The sequence below is a fragment of the Acanthochromis polyacanthus genome, chromosome 13 (assembly GCF_021347895.1).
Source record: "Acanthochromis polyacanthus isolate Apoly-LR-REF ecotype Palm Island chromosome 13, KAUST_Apoly_ChrSc, whole genome shotgun sequence".
Taxonomy (NCBI): domain Eukaryota; kingdom Metazoa; phylum Chordata; class Actinopteri; family Pomacentridae; genus Acanthochromis; species Acanthochromis polyacanthus.
Window position 1 is genome coordinate 26,439,130 of NC_067125.1, and position 20,949 is coordinate 26,460,078.

General features: G+C 39.3%; 1 protein-coding gene across 1 annotated transcript; it reads left to right on the forward strand.

The window, feature by feature from the left end:
- The first annotated feature begins 245 nt into the window (after window positions 1-245).
- On the forward strand, window positions 246-20,897 carry tmem91 (transmembrane protein 91). Its single transcript, XM_022204190.2, has 4 exons — window positions 246-856; window positions 9,283-10,838; window positions 15,081-15,227; window positions 18,930-20,897. Exons 2-4 carry the CDS (start codon window positions 10,392-10,394, stop codon window positions 19,083-19,085), a joined length of 750 nt encoding a protein of 249 aa, XP_022059882.1. The 5' UTR covers window positions 246-856; window positions 9,283-10,391; the 3' UTR covers window positions 19,086-20,897.
- Window positions 20,898-20,949: the final 52 nt, after the last annotated feature.

Here is a 20,949-nt window from a genome sequence, read left to right on the forward strand (position 1 = left end):
GGGGCTAACCTTAAACCTCCCTGCCAGATCCCCCGTCTTAACCCCAATCCTAATTCCAACCCAAAATCGAGCCCTGACCCGCTAATCCTCTTAAAGAAGTAAGAAAAGGCAAAATGTCCTCACTTTGCTCGTTATTTCTATCCTTAAGAGGACCTCAGAGTAGTAATTGAAATCCAGCCTGGCCAGGCGGTGCGACGACGGGCTTTAGGACCCAGGTTGTTCCGCCATAATAAGGCAGCAGCAGCAGCAGAGCAGAGGGGAGACAAAAAGGAGAAGACAGAGAGAGAGGGGTGAGGAGGAGAGAGAGAGGAGAGGGGGAGAGCTTCTAATTGGAAAGTCAGAGAAAAGCTGAGGGAGGCAGAAGAAAGTTGACACTGTGAAACCGCAGCAAGGATTAAAGAGAGACCTTCTCCAGAGAGAGAGAGAGAGAGAGAGAGAGAGAGAGAGAGAGAGAGAGAGAGAGAGAGAGAGAGTAGGAGGAGGAAGGAAGGACCGAGGATGCGGGAGAAGATGGAGCTCAGGGGGGATGGAGAGTCTCTGACGAGGCGTTCCTGCTGCCTGGATGCTCAGGTGTGAGGAGGCGCATCTGCATGAATCCACATCAGAGCAGCTGAAGTTTGGCTTCCACTCAGCAACTCCACATCCCACACAGACACTTGCAGCACACACTAATATTTACCCCAAAATCCACACATATGTGCACACCTTCTGTGCACTCCCACGCGTGAAGCAGCCAAAACAGCGCAGAGGATCCGAGCGGATGGTTAAAAACTGGGACTCTGGATTCACATTGTTTTGTTGTGGGAGGAATCAATCCCGAGGACAGGACAGGACAGGACGGAGCAGAGGAGAGAAGGTGAGGAAAATATTAAGAAAAACTGTTTCTGGGCTACTTTTGGCTCGTTTTCTTGCAAGATAGAACGAAACAAAAGCTTTGGTGCTGGTATTTGCTTGGTTTATTTGAGAATTTATCACTGCATAAAACAGAAAAATGTTGGTGCTTTTCTTTGTTATTGTTCCATTGCATCCATCCCCATCTTTGCAAAACAACATTTAGAAATCTTATGTATAATATATAGACGAAAAAATCTATTTAAATTTGACATGAAAGCTTTGCGTTTACCAAAATAAAAGCGTCATATCTTTAATAACAACTATTCAAGTGTGACTTTTAATGCATTTGCGACAACAGCTACATTTTTCATTTGTGTTTGTGCTAGTGAATTGCGACTTAATAACTATTTCCTTCTGATATCTGTATGTTTTCTTCCTGCATTATTACACCACAGGAGTGGATGCACTTCATTTTTCATTCTCCTGACAATTTGTTTTCTAGCAGCTTTTTTTTTCTTATGAAAATATACAATAGATTGGAGTGGAAGCCAGCAGCAGCAGCAGCAGCAGCAGCAGAGCAAACCCCCTCCTGTACAAACACACACAGCTCTGCTCCATTGTTTACATTTGCATTGCTATTTACTGCTGTACAACAAGCCTGGTGTGCAGTGATACACCGCCACAGCACAAAAAAAAAATCTGACAAAGACATGTCCTTTTGCACATTTTTTAAAAACATTTTACTCAGGTAGAAAGTGTTCCTGAGCCCTGAATCTGGCTTGGCAGATGGCTTCAAGTGTTAAATGTGAAATGTGTGTAGGGGACAGCCTGACAAAAGGCAGTCCAAAAGCTTTCAAAGGACACGCAGGGTGTTTTGCATGCCAGCGGTCCTAATTAAGAGCAGGGCTTTTCTCTGCTGGCGGTGGGCTGTGGGGCGCACACAGTCTGTGATGATGAGCCCATGTAGTACAGCAGCGCTCATGTAAAGATCTGCAAGAAGCTAATTACCTCGTCCGGCTCATTACTGCAACACACACTTGTTTGGTCGCTTGTGAGGACGTTGCGTTGACTCATATTTGTTCCCTGAAGGCTTCGCTTGACCTTAATCTTAACTGCTGCACGTCCGGCGAGTTTAACCGAACCAAAGTCAGCCCAAGATTTCAGCGTGTTTTGTCCACACATTGAAGGTGGATTCCTGCAACATGTGCAGAAGGGTTTTTGTCACCGCATTGAGATTAAAGCTAGTAAACACACCATTACACACACAGATGAACACACACACCGAGGCACGTACAGGTCATTAGACTGAAACACTGACAGCCTACATGGCATCTGTGCAGCCTTTGCATCGAGCCTGTCAAGCAAATTTACACTGTTTTTGCAAATATATCCAACTACAATGGGACTGATTGATTCAAACTATAACTGGCTAGTGTTGGCCACCATTTTACCTTAGGAGATTTATGAGTTTATTATCATTTTTGTAATAAAAATCTTTCATAAAATTTCCACAAAAGACCACTTTGAAGGAGATGTACATCCAAAGTGCTCTTTAGGCTGAGAGAAGTAAGAATGGGGTGACATGACTGAGTTTTTTATTTATTTTACATATTTTTGACAGGGTGTTCAAAGTGACAACAAAAAGGAATCTTCAGTAGTAGTATTGATAATTTCAGCTAATTTTAGGTTTCTTTTTTGGTATTTTCAATAAGAGTTATAGGCATAAGTTTGAAACTGGAGATATATTTTCTATCTAATCATCACAGTTGTTTTTTTGTATATATATATATATGCCAACAACATTTCATTGCAGAAATGCAATGACAATAAATATCCTTGAATCCTTAAATTTGGTACTTTATTGCAAAGTCAAATCATCAGATTTTAGAATGATACCATGACCAGCACAAAAAATAGAGAAATTTATTTTAAAAAGAGTTTCAGTTAAGAGATTGCTGTCAATTTAAAATGTGCAGGACATGCCTGTATGTAATGTATTGGTGTATAGTGGGCACAAACAAGCAACCTTATCTCAAATAGTAAAAAGTATTTAACAAAGAACATCTTAGGAGTCTCTTAGAGTTGATACTGATGTAGTTTTTAGAAATCAGGCAGATGAGAACACATATTTGGAACCACTCTGTTGATATTTTGCAGACTTTAACACCTCTGCTTACAGGCATCACTGCTGAAACTGTCATTGATCAGTGGTGACAACCGCCAAAAAACAAAGTCATTTCAATTTACTTTTTGCAAAATTGTTGTTTTGTATAGGAGACTGTTCTCTAGTACTGCTATAGTGCTGTGTAGAATGGTCTGACTCAACTGTATTATTGTTCTATTGGGAGGGAAAAACACTTAATCTTGTTTGTACTTCTGGTGGTACTTAGCTCAGGATGCAGTGATGGTACCCTTAAAATACTACTTAAAATAACAATTGGAGGCAGGGCTCCAGACTAACTTTTTTCCTAGGACCACAGTGGCCCCTAACTTAAAATTTTAGGAGCGCAAGCAGAAAATTTAGGGGCGCACACCAAAATCAACTTGCAAAGTGAATATTCACATTTCCTCTCGGTTTCACTGTATTACTGATAAATACTTGCACAATAAATGCAGAAACTGTTTTCAATTCACATTTTGTTATGCAGCACTTGACACAACATAAGAAAAGCAAAAGAGTGCAGTACTCCACCAAGGCTGCTCAGCTGACATATAATTTCCAATGGATGAAATCTTTAATAAAAATGACCTTGTGCTGAGCACATACATGTGTTATGCATGTGCATGTTATGTATTTATACCAAATTACGCGTAAATTACTCTTATAAAGGTCTGTTGATCAGTTCATCAATTTTGGAAAGCCTTTGTTTTGCTAGTGTTAAAATGACCGTTTCCTCCAGGCTTTTATTTTGAAGGTGTATTTTTAATGCTACGGGCTTTTATTTTGTAACCATTTCAGCGGCAGAGGAAATGTTTCTCTAAGAAGAGGTTTCTTGACATGGTGAAGGCGCTGGCAGAAAGTCCGAAAGTTCACATAAAGATGAAAGAAAACGGTTACATGTTGTTGCTGTCTAGCAAAGGATGTGTCTAAACTTAGAAGCAGCTGGAATGGAGACAAGACAGAAAGGTGAATTTGTGTTCAAAATAAGGCTGAACGTAAATGAAGGCTTTCAATAACTACAATGCCACCACAAAATATCATTAAAATGTTCCTGCTTATTTATGCTTTCTAAATGTTTAACCAAAAGAGAACGTCAAAATTTGAAAAAAAATGTTGACACACTGTTACTCATGACATATAACCAATCAAATAATGATGCTGTTGAGGTAACAGAGTGAATTACAGGCCGAGCCGGGTGCAACAGAACCCAACTATCACATTTTTGAGTTAATTTAATAACAGAAACTTGTTAAAAACAGAAAAACAGTACCCATAATTGTGAAAACGACACATACCAGATCCAACAATCGGTCGACCCCATAACACCTAAAAACAAATAGCTCACATTCATGCATGTAAACCCTGGAGAACAGAGGAAAGCAATAGCTGCAAAAACCACAGGAGACAAGAACACACACACATGACTACACAAACGAGAGAACACTGAGAGACATGTCCAGCCTCGGTGTCCCACGATGACCACAGATCCTCATAACAGAACACCGTCTACATCACACCACACTCTCTGCAGAGACGCAATGTGCAACATATTGCAGATGGGTAACTTCTTGTTCCTTGGGCCTCACTGCACACAAGCACCAGCTGTACAAATTGTGTGTGTGTGTGTCCGAAAGGGAAAGATTCAGTTGTGTGTAAGATGCCCGTGAACATGTGGGAGGCTGTGCATGGACGTTTCCGAGGGTTGGTTGGTTTGTTGTCGGCGGGGACAAAATGATGCAAAGCTGCAAAGGATGTCTGTTTGTGAGGGAGATGATATGACTGTGTGTGTGTGTCTGTGTGCTTGTGTGTTTGTGTCCGGGGTTAAAGCAGGGCGCGCTGTGGACTGATTAATGAGCTCACACTGTCATACACACATTCTGCACAGTTGGGTTCAAGTAAACCCAGCGCTTTGGCATGACTGCACTCATTTGTTATTATAGCGTAATTCTGTGGAAATTATCTATCCTTTGCAGTCTGAAATGACAGAAACATCCTTACTGGAAAGCGCAGCAATGCTGGAATTATCCCATCCAGTTATTATCAAGCCAAGCAAAGGAACAGTACTGAAATGGCAAATTAGCCTCTGCTTCATTTATCCTGCAGTGAGCACTTCACTCCACGGTGAATGTGTTTCCATAGGAACATGGTGTTACTTTGAGCTTCGCGAGCTGTGCAACGCTCTCCACGTTCCTGCCTGTTTTTTTTTTTGTGCTTATCTTTTCTCTTCAGTTTCCTCTGCTCTTGTCAGTCACTCCACACACATCAAGGAAGAGAGAGAGAGAGAGAGAAAAGGGGTTTGGAAATGAAATCTATAGGGCCATTTAACCACCACTTGGTTGTTGTTTTTTTGCTGATTTTTTTGTTTGGCATATCTCAAAGCCTGCTCTGGTCTTATCAGCCTGACATCGCTGTTCTTCAAGATGTCTTTTTTTTTTTTTTTTTTATTAGAGCCTGAAGGCGCTTACAGCTCCAATTTCCTTCAGCCACTGGGCAGTTTCTCCTCTGTGAGTGTATCTGCATCTCCTTGATCTGTATCAGCTGAAATATTACAGCCATTACTTCTGTGTCTGCATGTGTGCTGAGAGTCACAGTGTCAAAAAAGACTGCAGAGTTGCTGAAAATCAGTGCAAGAGTCAGCGGCAACAGTTTCACTCCGGCTGCACATTTCCACGTCTTTTTCTTGTGGAGATCGGTACCAAAAGGGACAAGTTTTGTACAGTGGGTTTGCAGAAAGTGTTGGTTGGATTATGAGAGGGGAAAAGGAGTCAGATCAAAGCAGAAGGGATAGAAGTAATGGAGTGGATGTGCGGTTGTGTATGACAAAACGGCCGACTTAAAAAGCAGACAGAAGAGAGGATCTCTTGTAAAAGTGTCGGCGGTGATTTGCAGCGGCGTCCTTGCAACCTTCCCTGTACCTGACTGGATGTTTTATGAGCATTGCAGAATCAGAAAAAAATAAAAAGGAGGCAGGCTTATAATACAGCTGACAGAAGTCTTTTTATGGTGGATGGGCAGAGGTGGAGGAGGGAGGGGGTGTAATAAAGCTGAGTGCATCTCTCCTGGAATGAAGCTGCAGCGATTGAGAGGGGGCACAAGAGAGAAGAGGCTGGCAAAGTGCTACAAATAGGAGTGTGTGCAGCGTGAACCATATGTCCAGATGTGTGTTTGTGAGAGCGAGGCAGCGCTGACGTCACCGTGTTCAACAATCACTCAGCTTGTTGGGTAGAAGAGGTACTAGCCCTCCATAAGGCAGCAGAAAATGGAGCCCTCAGAGCCACACCAGCCCCAAAACACCCATTTTTATTTTATTTTTTTAAATTCTGTGGTGCGGCGAAGCGTGCAGCGACTCATTGAATCGATCTCGAGCCTGTGAAGCGCTCTGCCATGCACAATGAATACTTACTGATGAGATATTATGCAGTGCGTTGAAATGACAATTCATTATCTTCCAGAGAATGAAAAGACTCTGAAAACACAATACAAAGACTTTTTTAAAAATGTCTTCTTGCATTCTCAGTGTGGAATACATGAAGCTAGTTGTGTGTTTGAGTCTAATTTTAACCATTTAGGTGACATAAAGTGTCATGTGCATCCTACTGGATGGTCAGAATAGAACACAATTAAATAGACTAGTCAATGCATTCACACAAGTAGAGATTATTTTTGTTATTATTTAAATGAAAACGAAACTAACAAATGCGGAAAACATAAAATATAGTAAAAAATATGTACAAGTGTAGCCACTGAAAACAGTGTTCTAGCTTACAGTTGTATGGATAGCTTATTAGGTGTATTAAAAACACTATAAATACAGTACATCTGATGTTGAACCTCCTGATATGGCACATTACTGAGCATTTACGAATATGTAAATGCTTAAAGTGGTGCAAAATGCACGTACAAGTTCAGGTGTATGAAAACATATGTACATAGTGTGTGCATTTAAGAAGAAAATGCAGAGAAATGAAGATATTTCCAGATTCTATTGAAGTAACAGTGAGTAAAGTGCTGATAGACACTCATACGTACAGTTCGTGTTTGACAGAGTTTAGTTGTCAGCTACGTATCCATTTTCTAAGTTATGCGGGCTCTTCCAGCATGAATTAATTAGTAGGTTGTACCCAAAGTTAGGGCTGAAAAATTAAGGAGAAAGTATCTAATTGCAATTGTGATTTGATTCATCATTTTTTAATGTCATGCTTAGGGATCTACCAATTCAGCCTGGTCAGTTATCAGATCTGATATTCAGCATTTAGCATGATTGTTGTGTTTTTTAACAGATTCCTGGTAGAATAAATCCATTTTAATCTCTGCTATTTTTGCTCTGAGATGTCTTGTAATGTCCCACCCACAGCTCTGTTTGATCGGTTACACGTCACATATAATCACCAATCAGCACTAAATTATAAATGCTGAAACGTTCTCTTTCAGTCAAACATATGTAGAACATAAATAAACAAGAAAATCACTCAGAGAGCGCAGTACTCGGCCAAGGCTGCTCAGTTGTATCATTCAATCTTAGATAAAAAATGACCTTGCGCTGAGCACAGGCGTGTGTTATGCATGTGTACGTTATGTACTGATATCAGATCACGTGACCGAAATATGTAGCGGACGGCGGAAATTGATGGGACTCAAAATCAATTCATTATTCTGTCCTGCCCAAGGTACGTTAAATATGTCAACACAACACCAAACACATACACTAAATTATACAAAGCTGGGTGTAATTTACTTGTTAGAATGATGTGGATCCACTCTAAAGATCTCCATCTGCACTAAAACTCTTCTCCTTCATCCTGTTTCATTTAGTAAACGCAAAAAAGTACATTAAAGCCAAGCACTGAGACAGACAGCATTGATATTTTACTGAGTCTCCTTCTGTCTGCTCTGTGAGTACCGGTTTTAATACAGCTGAAATGATCACTCAGTTGTTCTTATTCATGATATACAGTTTTATTCTGTCTATTTTTGGGCAGCTTTTTGTAGCCGCTGAACAGATCGAAGTTGTTCTTTCAGGATAACATTTACAGCTTTTCTCTCTGCTGATCAGTGAGCAGAGTCGCTGCAAAATAAACCAATGAATGGACATAAATTTGACTCATAAACACCAGGTGAATACTATTAGCCCGTGCCACTCCAGTGGAATCAATATGATTGTGTAGCTCTAACAAAAACGCATAAATCCAGCTAAATGAAGGCGGGCGTGCGGTGAAATCAGCTACGTTTGAATTAAAATGAGACTCTTTGAGGTGACAGAAGGTTTCCTAAAACATGCAGTGGAAAAATCTGAGAAGTTAGCTTTGTGTGACCAATGTGGAGAGGAAAATGTACAATTTCAAAAGTAACCTGCCTGTTGAAAACTATCAACACTCACTAATATTAATCTGTAAACCTCAAGCTCTTTCAACTTATAAGCAACTAGAACATCAAAGAAATGCATGCATTGATTCCCTGGCTGCAGAGTGGATTCCTAAACTTTGTGTGTCATTAATTCTCAGGTTGTTTTGCAGAACTGTAGGGACAGAAAATTAAGTCTGAATCTGTTTAGGAAAAACTGTGATGCTGAGCTTGAGTATTGCAGTTTAAAGTGTTGCATTGTATTGTTAAGATTTACTTTGTAGTAAAAGTGCAGCAAACATGGACGTTTCTGTACTTTTTATTTAAATTCATCACTTTCCTTCACTTCTTCATGCTGAGAACTTATTTGTGATTAAAGTTATTTTAATGTTTGGGTTAATTTTAGCATGAAGCTCATTCGCTAAACAAATCTAACAATCCCCGCAAGAGACGCAGCGTCCAGCGTGACCTTTTTGTATTTTCTACCAGGTGCACTTAGGGAGGGTAATCTCCATAGGCAGCCTTTCAAATCACACTAATCTGCTACTCTACTGTGAGCTTATTAACTAAATCGATCGAGGCCCACAGACTCACACAAACAGAGAGAGAGATTTTTCACGTGGGTGGCAGAAATAGAATAAACAAAAACAATGCACTTTCCTCTCTGTACGTTCTGAGCTTTCTCTAAAAACTATTTCTGTCCACTGATTTTGTGATATTAATCTGAGTGGCCACCGTCGTCCTGTCAGGACCTCAGGAGGACAGAACATGTTGTTCCAAAGGACAGTGACACTGTGACAAAGGTCCACACCGGTTGGTTGCATCTCGTGTGATGTGATGTGAGATCAGAGTTGGCCAAAGTAATGTGAGTCCAGACCGAGAAGAAACAGGACGCTGTGTGCAGAGAGTCTGAGTATCCTGTGTGACCTTGTTCTTCTCTTTAACAGACCTCCTCGTCCTCATCGGACAGAGTCGCCCGGCTGCTCGTCTTGTCCTGAATGAAACCCTCTTAAGGTGGACGGAGCCGCATTAAAATTACATGTCCCGGTGGAGCGCTGCCACACCACGCAGCAAACCCGCTCCCATAAATCATCACCGGAGGACTTTGATTTTTTCATTATCGCTTCCTGCAGCAACAACAGAGGAGCAGGCATGTTGGCAGGCCCGCTGACCTGCACCGTAGGATTCTATTTCTGGAGCCTCATTGCTTTTACAGATTAACTGCCCTCAAATATGGCCCCAATCCGTTCATTGCGCCACTAGTTTGACGGCTGCCGGAAGGTTGTGTATAGTCAAGTTTTGAAAACGCCCGGCCGCGTGTCAGCCCAGTCATCCAAAGGCCCTTTTTGGAGGCTGTTTTTTAGAGTCTTTCGGGCTGCATGTCACGACAGCTTGTTACAATCATTCGTCAAGTCTTTGCACGTTTCCACCCCGGGCAGCTGAAAGGAGAGATTGACGTCTGAAGCTTTCACATTAATACCGAGTCACTGTGCTTAGATTAAGACTTAGTATTTTATTGCCACAGACTTTTTTTCCCGCCCTGCTGAAATCCTGTTGCCCAGTGTTTTCATTAGCCTGTCTGAGGTGATCAACATCCCTCATCATCAGAACTGACATTTCCATATTGTATGAGAGCAAAAGCAGCAAATTGGTGAACACTGACACACTCAATCATGTGAAATGGAAGAGATGGGACAAAGCCTGAACCGTCAAGCCCTGAAAAAATTGCTTCTGACACACGAGGAAAAGGGAATCTTGAATTATCCAAAGCATCTGCAGCCCCACATGTCGTAGTAAACAGAATACCACTGGGTTTTCCACGCTATCATAAATCTGGAGCGTGCTGCTGGCCTCTGGACCAAGCCCTGTAATAAGAGTAAAATTAAAGAATAGGATTAGAGATGGATTATCACAGAAACACTAAAGCCGGCAAAGCAGCTGCCTTTGCCTAAACCCGTCGGACACTCTTCAGCGAGACGCTCTGCCCACCGATTTGTAGATTACATTTGGTTGTTGATGTGGTGGCCTCTTGAGTGGTTGCTGCTCAAAGAGAGGGATGGAGAATCTAGATGAGCTGGAGCACCCTCTGCTGGGGGAAAGCCCCAACAACAACCGGGCTTCGGGGCCGGGGCCAGGGCCGGGGCTGGGACCCGGGACTGGACAGGCCCCCGGTGGGCTGTTCAAGGGCATCCTGGTGAAGTGTGAGGAGGACAGAGCGTATCCTCCGTTAGCATGGAGGAGCTACTGTGGACATCCTCCTGAGCTCCAGCAGCAGCAGCTCCTGGACCCCTGCTCCCTACCTCGCACTCTGGAGTCCTATTACCCAGCGGCCCCCATCTGGGGCCCCGCGGACTCCCTGCTCAGCAAAGACTACCTGGAGACCACCTTTGTGGACATTCGGCCCGGATCGACGCTGGAGAGGAAGCTGCTGGCCGAGGCGCAGGACTTCCACAGCGTTTCCTACAGCATGGACGACGAGGACGACCTGCTCCCTGACTCTGACGTAAGACCTCACACTGACATGATACTGAGAAAATGTTTTCTTCTGTATTTTTAATCCAGAATTCCTTCAGAACAAACGAGTAGCTGTTAGAAAAGCAGTTTCCAGCAACTCATCCCCTCGCAAATGTTCAAATGGAAGGACAAATAACACATAAATAGGGCTGAAACTTTGGATTATCTTCTTAATTATTCAATTTTTAAGCATCACAAATAGTGAAAAATGTTTGTTTTGTCCAACTAACAGCCCAAACTCAAAGATATAAAACAGAGAACTTCTCAATTATTCAGTTTTTCAGTCTTTTAAGTGTCAAAAATAACAAAAAAATATTTGTTTTGGCCAAACAACTAAAACTCTAAGATATAAAACAGACAAAGTATATTGTCCCATGATCTACACTGTCTGCAGTTCAACCCAGTTCAGCCACAAAAATCAAATAATTTTTGTTACATGACAGTTGGTCACAGCTGAGTCAATGACTACGTTTATATGCCATTAATATTCGGGTTAAGGTCAATATTCCGGTTTCTGAAACATTTGGAATAACCCGTTTACATGCCTAAACAGACAGAGTTACTCCTGTTGTGTGTTGCTGTGCTGATGCTGTGTGGCGCTGTGAGTGGGTTTCGCCATGTCTGTTTACCTCTCCTTGTGTATTTCCGGTGGGTCGTGCGCCAGACGCGGCATACAAGTAGTTGCCGTACTCAAAAGACCAAGATTTCTTTCAGATGAAACATGCGCAGAACGCAAATTAATGTTTCTTTCTATGGGAATATTCCGATGCGCGTTTATATGACGAGATATTCGGGTTAGAAAAGGGGGAACCCAGGGGTCTTATTTGGGTTTTTAATAAACGGAATATGAGCATATTCGGGTTTTTGTGGGTGTTTACATGGCCGTACACAACCAGGTTATTGCTAATATTCCGGTTAAGAAAGGGTTTTTGACTGCATATAAACATAGCCAATAATAGCTACAAAGTTGTGCAGAAGAGCCCAGCAGGACAACACAGATGATTAGTTCAAAGACTGTTAGAAAGTTGGAAATCTGACCTTTCTTCAGTTTATTTTAAAGTTTATAGTTGGTGAATTGTGTAATTTCAAGTAAAACATACATCTGGGGTTAAAAAGGTTAAGATACCTGCCGGCATTTCAATTTAACGAAAATAAAAACAATCAGATGAACCCACGTCACAAGCTGAGCTCAGGAATCACCGACCTTATTGATTATCATTTCATGTCTCTTTATAAATGATCAGATCAGATTGTCCTGATTTACCTCATTTTTACCTCATCCTTTTTGTTGCTCGGATGAGTTTTACATTAAAGGCAAGAGACAGATTCTGGGAACCGAAGAGGAACTTAAAATAGACGTGATTTAGTGGAGGCAACAATTGAATGAAGGCCAGATTTCATAAAGCTGCTCTACAGTAACGATGGAGGACTGCAGTTTTATTTAATAGATCACTGAGCAAAGCCAAAGTAAAATGTAAATAATCAGTAAGACTTCTACGAAAGAGTTCATATACAAGCTGCAAAAATCACAAATAAGTAACTTCCGGTTGCTTAAATAGTTGAGAAAAGTCTCGCAGCAAGGTGAAATGAGAAGCTCCACTTAGCCGCTGTGAACTGAAAGGCTGAAGGCTGTTTTATGACTTTGATTAAGAACTCGAGCGAGTGGACAAACAGGCAGCATTAAAATAAACAGCTGCTGGCTGCTGTTGCTGCGGCCGCAAAGTTTGGCTTAAGAGTTTGCCTCCCAAGGACAAAAAGAAGAATGAGAAAACTTCTTTTTTCCTCTCAGCTCATTTTGAATGCTGGCAGTAGTGCAGCGATGCAGAGGCTGGGACCGGTGGGAATAAAAACCTTGCAGTGACCTCCAAGAGCCACAACACGACATCTCATCCCTTGTTTCACTTTACATGTGCTTAGAAACACCCCAAAAAACTCATTGGCTGCTTCATGATGAATTCAATAGATTAATGTTACGTCAGAGGAGGAGAAATGACCTCAGGAGTGTCCCATTCTTACTGGCTAAATTGATCATAAAACAGCTTTATGTCGATAAAAAAAGCAACATTATAAGAGCTTCTTCTTACAGTCATCAGAAACTATGAGTTAACCTTTTGAAATATTCTTTAAAATGCTTCAGATTTTCTTTAACGCAGAGAGAGACTGAAGCTTTTCATGAGGCTGCTGGTGTTTGGAGCAAAATGTAACGGAAGCATCTCCGGGGAATGTATAACTATTTCATGCACAAATAAAAGCGAGCGGAGTAATATGACAGGGTCGTGGTGAGAGAGGAAGTCAGATTGAATATGCAGCTGTTTCAGAAAGATGCATGAGTCATGAAGTGCCTGCGGTCAGTGAAGCCACTGAACATCCCGACTAACCCCATTCAGTCACATTATCTTTCAGGCACCAGCAAAGTTTCTCCAGTTGTTGCCGAGGACGTGAACATAACGTAGCAAAAAAGCATATTTTTCATGCTCCCATAAACAGAGACTTAGCGTTGGAGCAGATTGTCTTTGTGTGTTTAATGCAACTTTTAAAATTAATAACACATCACATACTCAGAGGAAATGACTGAGCATCGAGTCTAAAGGGTTCTCGCTTATCCTTAAAATGGTATCAAGCTTTTGAGCATAGGTTTGGTTTTACTTCCCCGAGGTTTTTTTTAATTTGCTCCTGTTACATTTTTACTCACAGTGGGCTCGTTTTTCAATTCAACAAAAAGCCTGGCACCTCTATAGAAACAGAACAACCAGAACTAGAAGCAGAGAAAAAAAAATTAAAAATCTGTTTGTGTTGCAGTTTGACACATTTATAATGCCATAAATCATAATAAAGGAAGAAAATTAAACTTAGATTTCTTTGATTATTGATTACACAAAAAATTTGAAAACCTGGAATCAACAGCTACAACATTTTCCAAGTGCTTAGAAGCGTTACTAATACTGAAAAAAAAAAAGATATTTCACAACTTATGCTTGTAGTTTGTCTCCTATCTGCTTTGTCTATACACAGCCTGCAGTTCAGCCCAGTTCAACCAATCAGTCCCTGAATTTTTGTCACGTGACTGTTGGTCGTAGCTGAATCACTAATGGCTTCAAAGTTGCATGAAGGAGCCAGGAATTTTTAGTTGTTTACAGAATCTGTGTAGTGCAACTGATTTCTTTTTGCTCATTTTTTTTTAAAATGAGACAAGTAGAATAAAGTTTGATGCGAAGTTTTAAGCTAAGATTTGGTCAAAGTTAACAGTAGTTCAAAGACCACTGGAAAATTGAAAATCTGATAATTCCTTCTGTTTTAGCAGTTTCTGGCTCTGATAAATGGTGTAATTTTGGCTTTAAAAAAAAAACAAAACATGCACCTGGAGTTTAGAGGTTTAAGCCGCAATTCAGTAAACCAAAACAAAACAAAAAAAACAGAAATCCACAGCTGTAAGTTGCACCTCTAAAATCAAGAGTAATGGGCTGCCAGAAAGCTGAAGCAAACTTGGTGTGTTGGTCTCAAGGCATTTAAACATTACACTGAAATAAATCACAATATATTCTGGTATATGGACACTACTGTTCAAAAGTTTGGGGTCACTGAGAAATGTCCTTATTTTTTGAAAGAAAATCATTTTTTTGATGAAGATAGCATTAAATGAATGATAAATGCAGTCTAGACAGTGTTAATGTGGTAAATGACTGTTCTAGCTGGAAATGTTTAATGGAATACCTCCATAGGGATACAGAGGAACATTTCCAGCAACCATCACTCCTGTGTTCTAATGCTACATTGTGTTAGCTAATGGTGTTGAAAGGCTCACTGATGATTAGAAAACTCTTGTGCAGTTATGTTAACACATGAATAAAAGTGTGTTTTCATGGAAAACATGGAATTGCCTGGATGACCCCAAACCTTTGAACAGTAGTGTACATATATGCTTCTGTCTGCGGTTTAACGGATAAACTACAAATCTTAAAATGTAGAAATAACCCCTGTAAAAACTGTTCTTAGTATGTTTTGGAGATTATCCAGAGTAATGGAGGATTTTTTTTATGGAAAAATGTGATAAAATTTGGTAAGTGTTGCTGAAAAATTAAATGAGTCTACGTTGATGTGTTGTGAAGCCAAATATCTGTAAATGTGTGCAGACTAAACCAAATGTGCACCATTAGAGGTATTTCTTTTTAAACATGAGTTATCAGAACATCAAACCTGAACTTAACCGAAGTGTACTCTGCTCGAATCCCAGGACTCATCCATCGATGACTTCAGCGATACAGACAGCGAGAGCAACTTTCCTCTGATGATCCCTCAGGACTACTTGGGTCTGGCCTTTTTCTCCATGCTCTGCTGCTTCTGGCCCCTGGGCATCGCTGCCTTCTACCTTTCACAGAAGGTACACAAACACACACACACACACACACGCATGCACAGTCCTGAGCTGACGAGATACAAGCTGGCACCGTAGTGCACAGCTGAGGGTGATTTCTTACCCTCTGCGGTGTGTGTGCAGACTAACAACAGGTCCTGAGTGCTGTGCAAGTGAAGACATCATGGAGCAGGGTTGAAACAGGGAGGATTACATGTACATTTGCAGGATTATTTATTTTTAAAAAATTATGCCACGTGGCTTTTTAAAATGCCAAATCTCACTCTTTTGCACCATATTTCAGACTGCTTGATATTAATGAAAATGCAAAAACTCTATTATATATCATCTTCGCGCTATTGTTTTGATAAAATAAGCATGTCTTTATAAAAAACAGCTCCAACAAGGAATAATCTCCCTCTGTAGAGGCTGACAGGCTGTAGACCCAAATCAGTATTTCAGAAGAAACAATCTAAGCAAATAAAAACACAAAGTTTGTGTCAATTTTTCCTTATCCAGTAACTAATTTTGTGTTTACACCTGCATGCTGATGAAAACAACCAGCTAACATGGCAGATATTGTTCATCACCAACAATTACAACAATAATAAAGAGCCAATTATTACTAGAAGCTCTTTCTACTATATCTATACTATCATAAGTCCTTTAATAATCATATTTCCAATCCTAGCTAATGTATGCTATTTAATATTTGCTGACTTTCTAGGGACAAGATGGGACTGTTGAAATAAATTCTGTACATTTCATTGTTATAAAAACCCAAATACACCACAGAAATGGAAGTACAGTGAACCTGACATAACAAAATACATTATTCATGTGCTGTATGTGTCCTGTATGCTCCTATAGCGAGGAGTCGCCACGCTGAAAAATCAATCAATTCAGAATCAATACACCCACAGACATGTTGCTACTGTTAAACACTGTGTCAGCATCTACCAGCATAACCGTCTCTCTGTCCTCTAGCTGCACACAATATGTACGTAATAACAATATATACTAATAAATTAATCGATATACTGTAATAAATTATGTATATACTGATAAATTATAGTACATACAAATACATTTATAGATATAATGTAATTTACTAGTATATACTGTTATTTAGTACATTATATATTTATAAATTACATTATATACAAATTATAGTATATACTAATAGACTGTAAATTATTATATACAGAAATTCATAGATACACTGTAATAAATTACAATATATATTAATGAATTTATAGATATACTGTAATTTATTACAGTATATCTATGAATTTATTAAAATATCTCATAATTTTGTGCAGTATATACAAAAAATTGCACTGTTGACTAATAAATTATAGTATATTCTAATAAATTCCAAGATATATTGCAATTTATTAGTGTGTACTGTACTTTGATACATTATATACTTATTCATTACTATGCTACCCTTACAGCGCGTGCTCTAGTGCGCAGCGAGACAGCTAGCTAGCATTTAGTCTTCAAATAATCACACAGGGCTTGCTTTTCTGTGCTTTACTTGAACTTGGACTTTGACCAACAGTTTTTATAAAACTGAAACGACACAGAGAAAATAAAATAAATCAGTATACAGGCACTTTTATATTCATGAACACAGTACGTATTACACACAAAAGCGATTGCAAAGCGTTCGCTGACATACAACTGACACAGTTTATCTACGTGACAAATTATAACAACAAACTTCTAACATGGCAGTTGATGCTTATGTACACGTTTTACTCACAGACAAATAATTTCCAGGGCAGAAGCGTGGTAAAACATTAGCAACAAAGGTTAGCTGTGTCTGTTGCAGCTTTCGCCACTCCACGAGAGACGAAGTTAGCAAGAGACACGTGACAACTTCAAAGATAGGTCAGAGCGGTGAAGCGGTGAGAGCGCTCACACTGCCGTCATTTCTGACACCAAACCAAAACAAAGAGTGCTCACTCTAACGCTGTTTTTTAAAACCCAACAAATCAATTTTCAACTTAATTATTTAACCTTAAAGACAGCACAATTACAATATATAATAATAAATTATAGTATATACTAACAAATGTATTGCAATTTATCAATATATACTATAATTTATTACAGTGTATCTGTAAACTTATTAGTATATATTGCAATTTGGTACAGTGTAAACTAATAAATTGCTGTGTCTACCAATACATTATAGTATATACTAATAATTCATAGATATACTGTGATTTTGTGCATTATATACTTATAAATTACAGTATATACTAATACATTATAGTATATACCAATAGATATACTGTAATTTATTAGTATATACAGCAATTTATTAGTTCACAATGTACAAAATTACAATATATACAAATAAATTCTTTGATATATTGTATTTTTTTGTAAATACTATAATTTATTACAGTATATATATGAATTTATTAGTATACATTGTAATTTGGTACATTGCAAACTATTAAATTTCTGTATATACTAATAAATTACAGTATACATTATTAAATTCAGATATAAAGTCATTTGGTACACTATTTACTTATAAATTACAGTATATGCCAATAGATATACTGTATTATATCAGCATACACTATACCAAATTACAATATATGCTAATAAATTCATACATATACTGTAAAATATTAGTATATACTGTAATTTATAAGTATATAATGCACCAAATTAAAATATATCCTAATAAATTACAGTATATCTATGAATTTGTCAGCATATAAATATTTATTAGTATACATTGTAATTTGGTACAGTGTAAACTAATAAATTGCAGTTTATACTAATTAACTATAGTATATACTAGTAAATTCATAGATATACTGTAATTTATTAGTATATACTGTAATTAATTACAGTATATCTCGGAATTTATTAGCATATATTGTAATTTGGTACAGTATATCCTAATAAATTACAGTATATACTCCAAAAAGTACAGTCTACCTATAAATATACTGTAATTCATAGATATATTGTAATAAATTCATAGATATATTATCATTCAGTAGTATATAGTGTACCAAATTACAGAATATACTAATAAATCCATAGATATACTGTACTAAATTGCAATATATTTATGCATTTATTAGATATAGTGCTAAATAATGCTGAAATCATCATTTCAGAGCTGAGATGTTTAGTGTAGCCTCTCATCAGTCACTATTACTGTTACCATTAACAGCAGAAAAAGGCCACCAACGCCTCTATCTGTAGTTTCCAGAGGCCCTTGTTTTATGTCGGCATCCTTCCAGCAGCGCAGCGGCACAAAAAATAAAGAAATAAATTTAAAAATCCCATTAACACTTTTACAAAGCTAACTGGCAGCAAGCTGCAAGGGCCTTTTGATCAGATCAATGGGCTTCGTTAAGGTTTAATTAGAGTCATAACAAGAAACCTCAAGGTGATAGATTTCCAATATTGTTGAGTGCTGCCTTAAACAGGGGTCAGAGTCAAAGGCAAGGACTGTAGGCAGGAGAGAAAAGAGGAGGAGAAAGTGATGAACAAGCCACAAACGCTGGGTGTGTTTCAGAGACAAAGCGTAATATGGGCTTAGCATGTGATTGGAATGAGCGGGAGAGGAAAGCGTAGGCCGGCGAGGACATTGACAAATGATGACAAATGCCCTTCTCTCCCGTTTTTTTCCCCTCTCTCCCCTTCCTCACTAATCCTTATCTCACTGTCCTCTCGCCTCCCGTTTCTCAGACCAACAAGGCGTCGGCTCAGGGGGATTTTCAAGGGGCCAACGCAGCATCCCGCCAGGCTCTGTGGCTCTCAGTGCTCTCCATCGTGTTCGGAATCATCACCTACATCTGTGCCATCGCCGCATTGATCTCCTACCTGTCCGCGAAGCCGCCGTAAAAGCTCCCGTCTCGCACAAAAAAAATGTAAAGACAGACCTCTCGCACATTTCACAAATAGCAACACATGCCAACATATCACCTGTAAATGTAAAAAAATAACCAGAGTCTTTTGTCCGTCAACTTGCCAGGAGTCATGTTTCATCCACACCGAGCTGGAAAAGTCTAAATCACCATCACTTCTAATTGGATTTGGACATAATTCAGCTCAAATGAGTGTAAAATCTCATGTCATTTAGAAGATTCTGTCTGTAATTGTGCTTTATTTCGTCATCTGAGGACTTTCTTTTTAAATTGTGTGCTGTGGTCCTCGTCACGTTTAGCATTAAAGACAAAAAAACAACAGATGTGTCCACAGCGCTGTAGATATCACCCATCCAAACGATGAATAACAAGAAGAAAGAAGTGGAGGGAGAGGAGATGGAGTCTGCAGATTTATGAGAAGGTCACAGCAAGGACGTGGCTGCAGAGAAATCCTGATGGACTTCACCGTGGGAGGGCCACTGTCGCCGGAGGGGTGAAAGCTGGCGGCGGTTTTAGAGCCTCAGAGCTTCATCAGAAAATGTCAGAATTCCACTGCACTCAATAATCCTGATTTCACTGTCACTCATTGTTTACCTGCAGAAAAGGACTGTCGCTGCTTTCTTTATGCCAAGTCGAATCTTTACATTCAAATACACACAAAAAAAGCTAGAAAAAATACACAGAGTGCCATTATATAAGAGAATAAAAAGGAGAATCTTAAAAGAAACGCTGGATCGTTGCGAGAAACAGATATAGAAATAAAGCGTCTATATATACAGTGTGAGGAAATGATGACAGGAAGGTGCAGACCTGTGAGGAAAAGTGCCAAAAAAATATGGAAGAAGCTCTGAGGATGAGCCTTTTATGAGCGATTCCATTAATAGAAGCAACCCAAACACACATTCTGCTGTTTCATAAAGCTGGAGAGCTTCAGAAACAATAAAAAAAGATGTCTACTTCTATGTTTAAAAATAAAAACAGCAAGACAAAAAATAGTCTGATTGCTTGGCCATGTGATGCATGAGTCAGCAGCATCTCCATTTAACAGAAACCTGCATGGCGAGTTTGTCGATCACAAACCTGCTCCAAGCTTTGGTCATTTCCTTCGTTCAATCCAAAAAAGTTTTTTGCAAGAACAGCTTTGAAAAATGAAAAAACCTTTAGCCATATTGGTTTGAGCTTAACTGTGCCATTAATAAAGAGCCAACATGGGAAGAACTCTGAATAGATGTTAAGAAAAAAGCGACTGTAAGGTGAACATTTTCTATTTAGATGTATAGTTTTTTAGAGTCCTAAGGTGAACTACAAGTGACTCAAATGAAACACTTTGTCTCCTGCGATCCCAGTGTTGTATCAAGACTGAGCTGGTAATAGATTACAGTCACTATAAGTGGTATTTGTAGACACACCTCTGGTATCTCAGTGTTGTCTACCCTTGTCAGCGATCACCGTTCATGTGATGTGATTCCGCTGCACCGACTGTCCTCAAACACCTCTGACAATCCTCAACCATCGTCTGTCTCCACCGGACATCTACGTCGAAGAATAAAAAAAGACCTTTTGTTGTTACAGCTGACGATTAAGTGATTTATACGGAAAGTTTAATGATCGGACTTTGTGCCATGACTGGACACTAAAGTAGACAATTTATAAAAGGTTAAAGGTTGCAGAAAACGGGATTTATTAGTATAAGAAATATTCTGTTCTTTCCCAGGTCACATCCTTGTATTACATGTAAATATTAAAGTGAAGGAAAAATCAATGAATCCCAATAAATGCACTTGTTTGACATCTGTCTTTGCCCGTTTCATTTCAAACTCAATCTGGTGTCGCAAGCACAG

Bases quoted from the DNA above. Each gene is read 5' to 3' on its own strand.
- tmem91 (XM_022204190.2), top strand. From the start codon at position 10,392: ATGGAGAATCTAGATGAGCTGGAGCACCCTCTGCTGGGGGAAAGCCCC. The intron at 10,839-15,080 runs GTAAGACCTCAC...CTCGAATCCCAG, and splicing joins ACCTGCTCCCTGACTCTGAC to GACTCATCCATCGATGACTT. The intron at 15,228-18,929 runs GTACACAAACAC...CCCGTTTCTCAG, and splicing joins CCTTCTACCTTTCACAGAAG to ACCAACAAGGCGTCGGCTCA.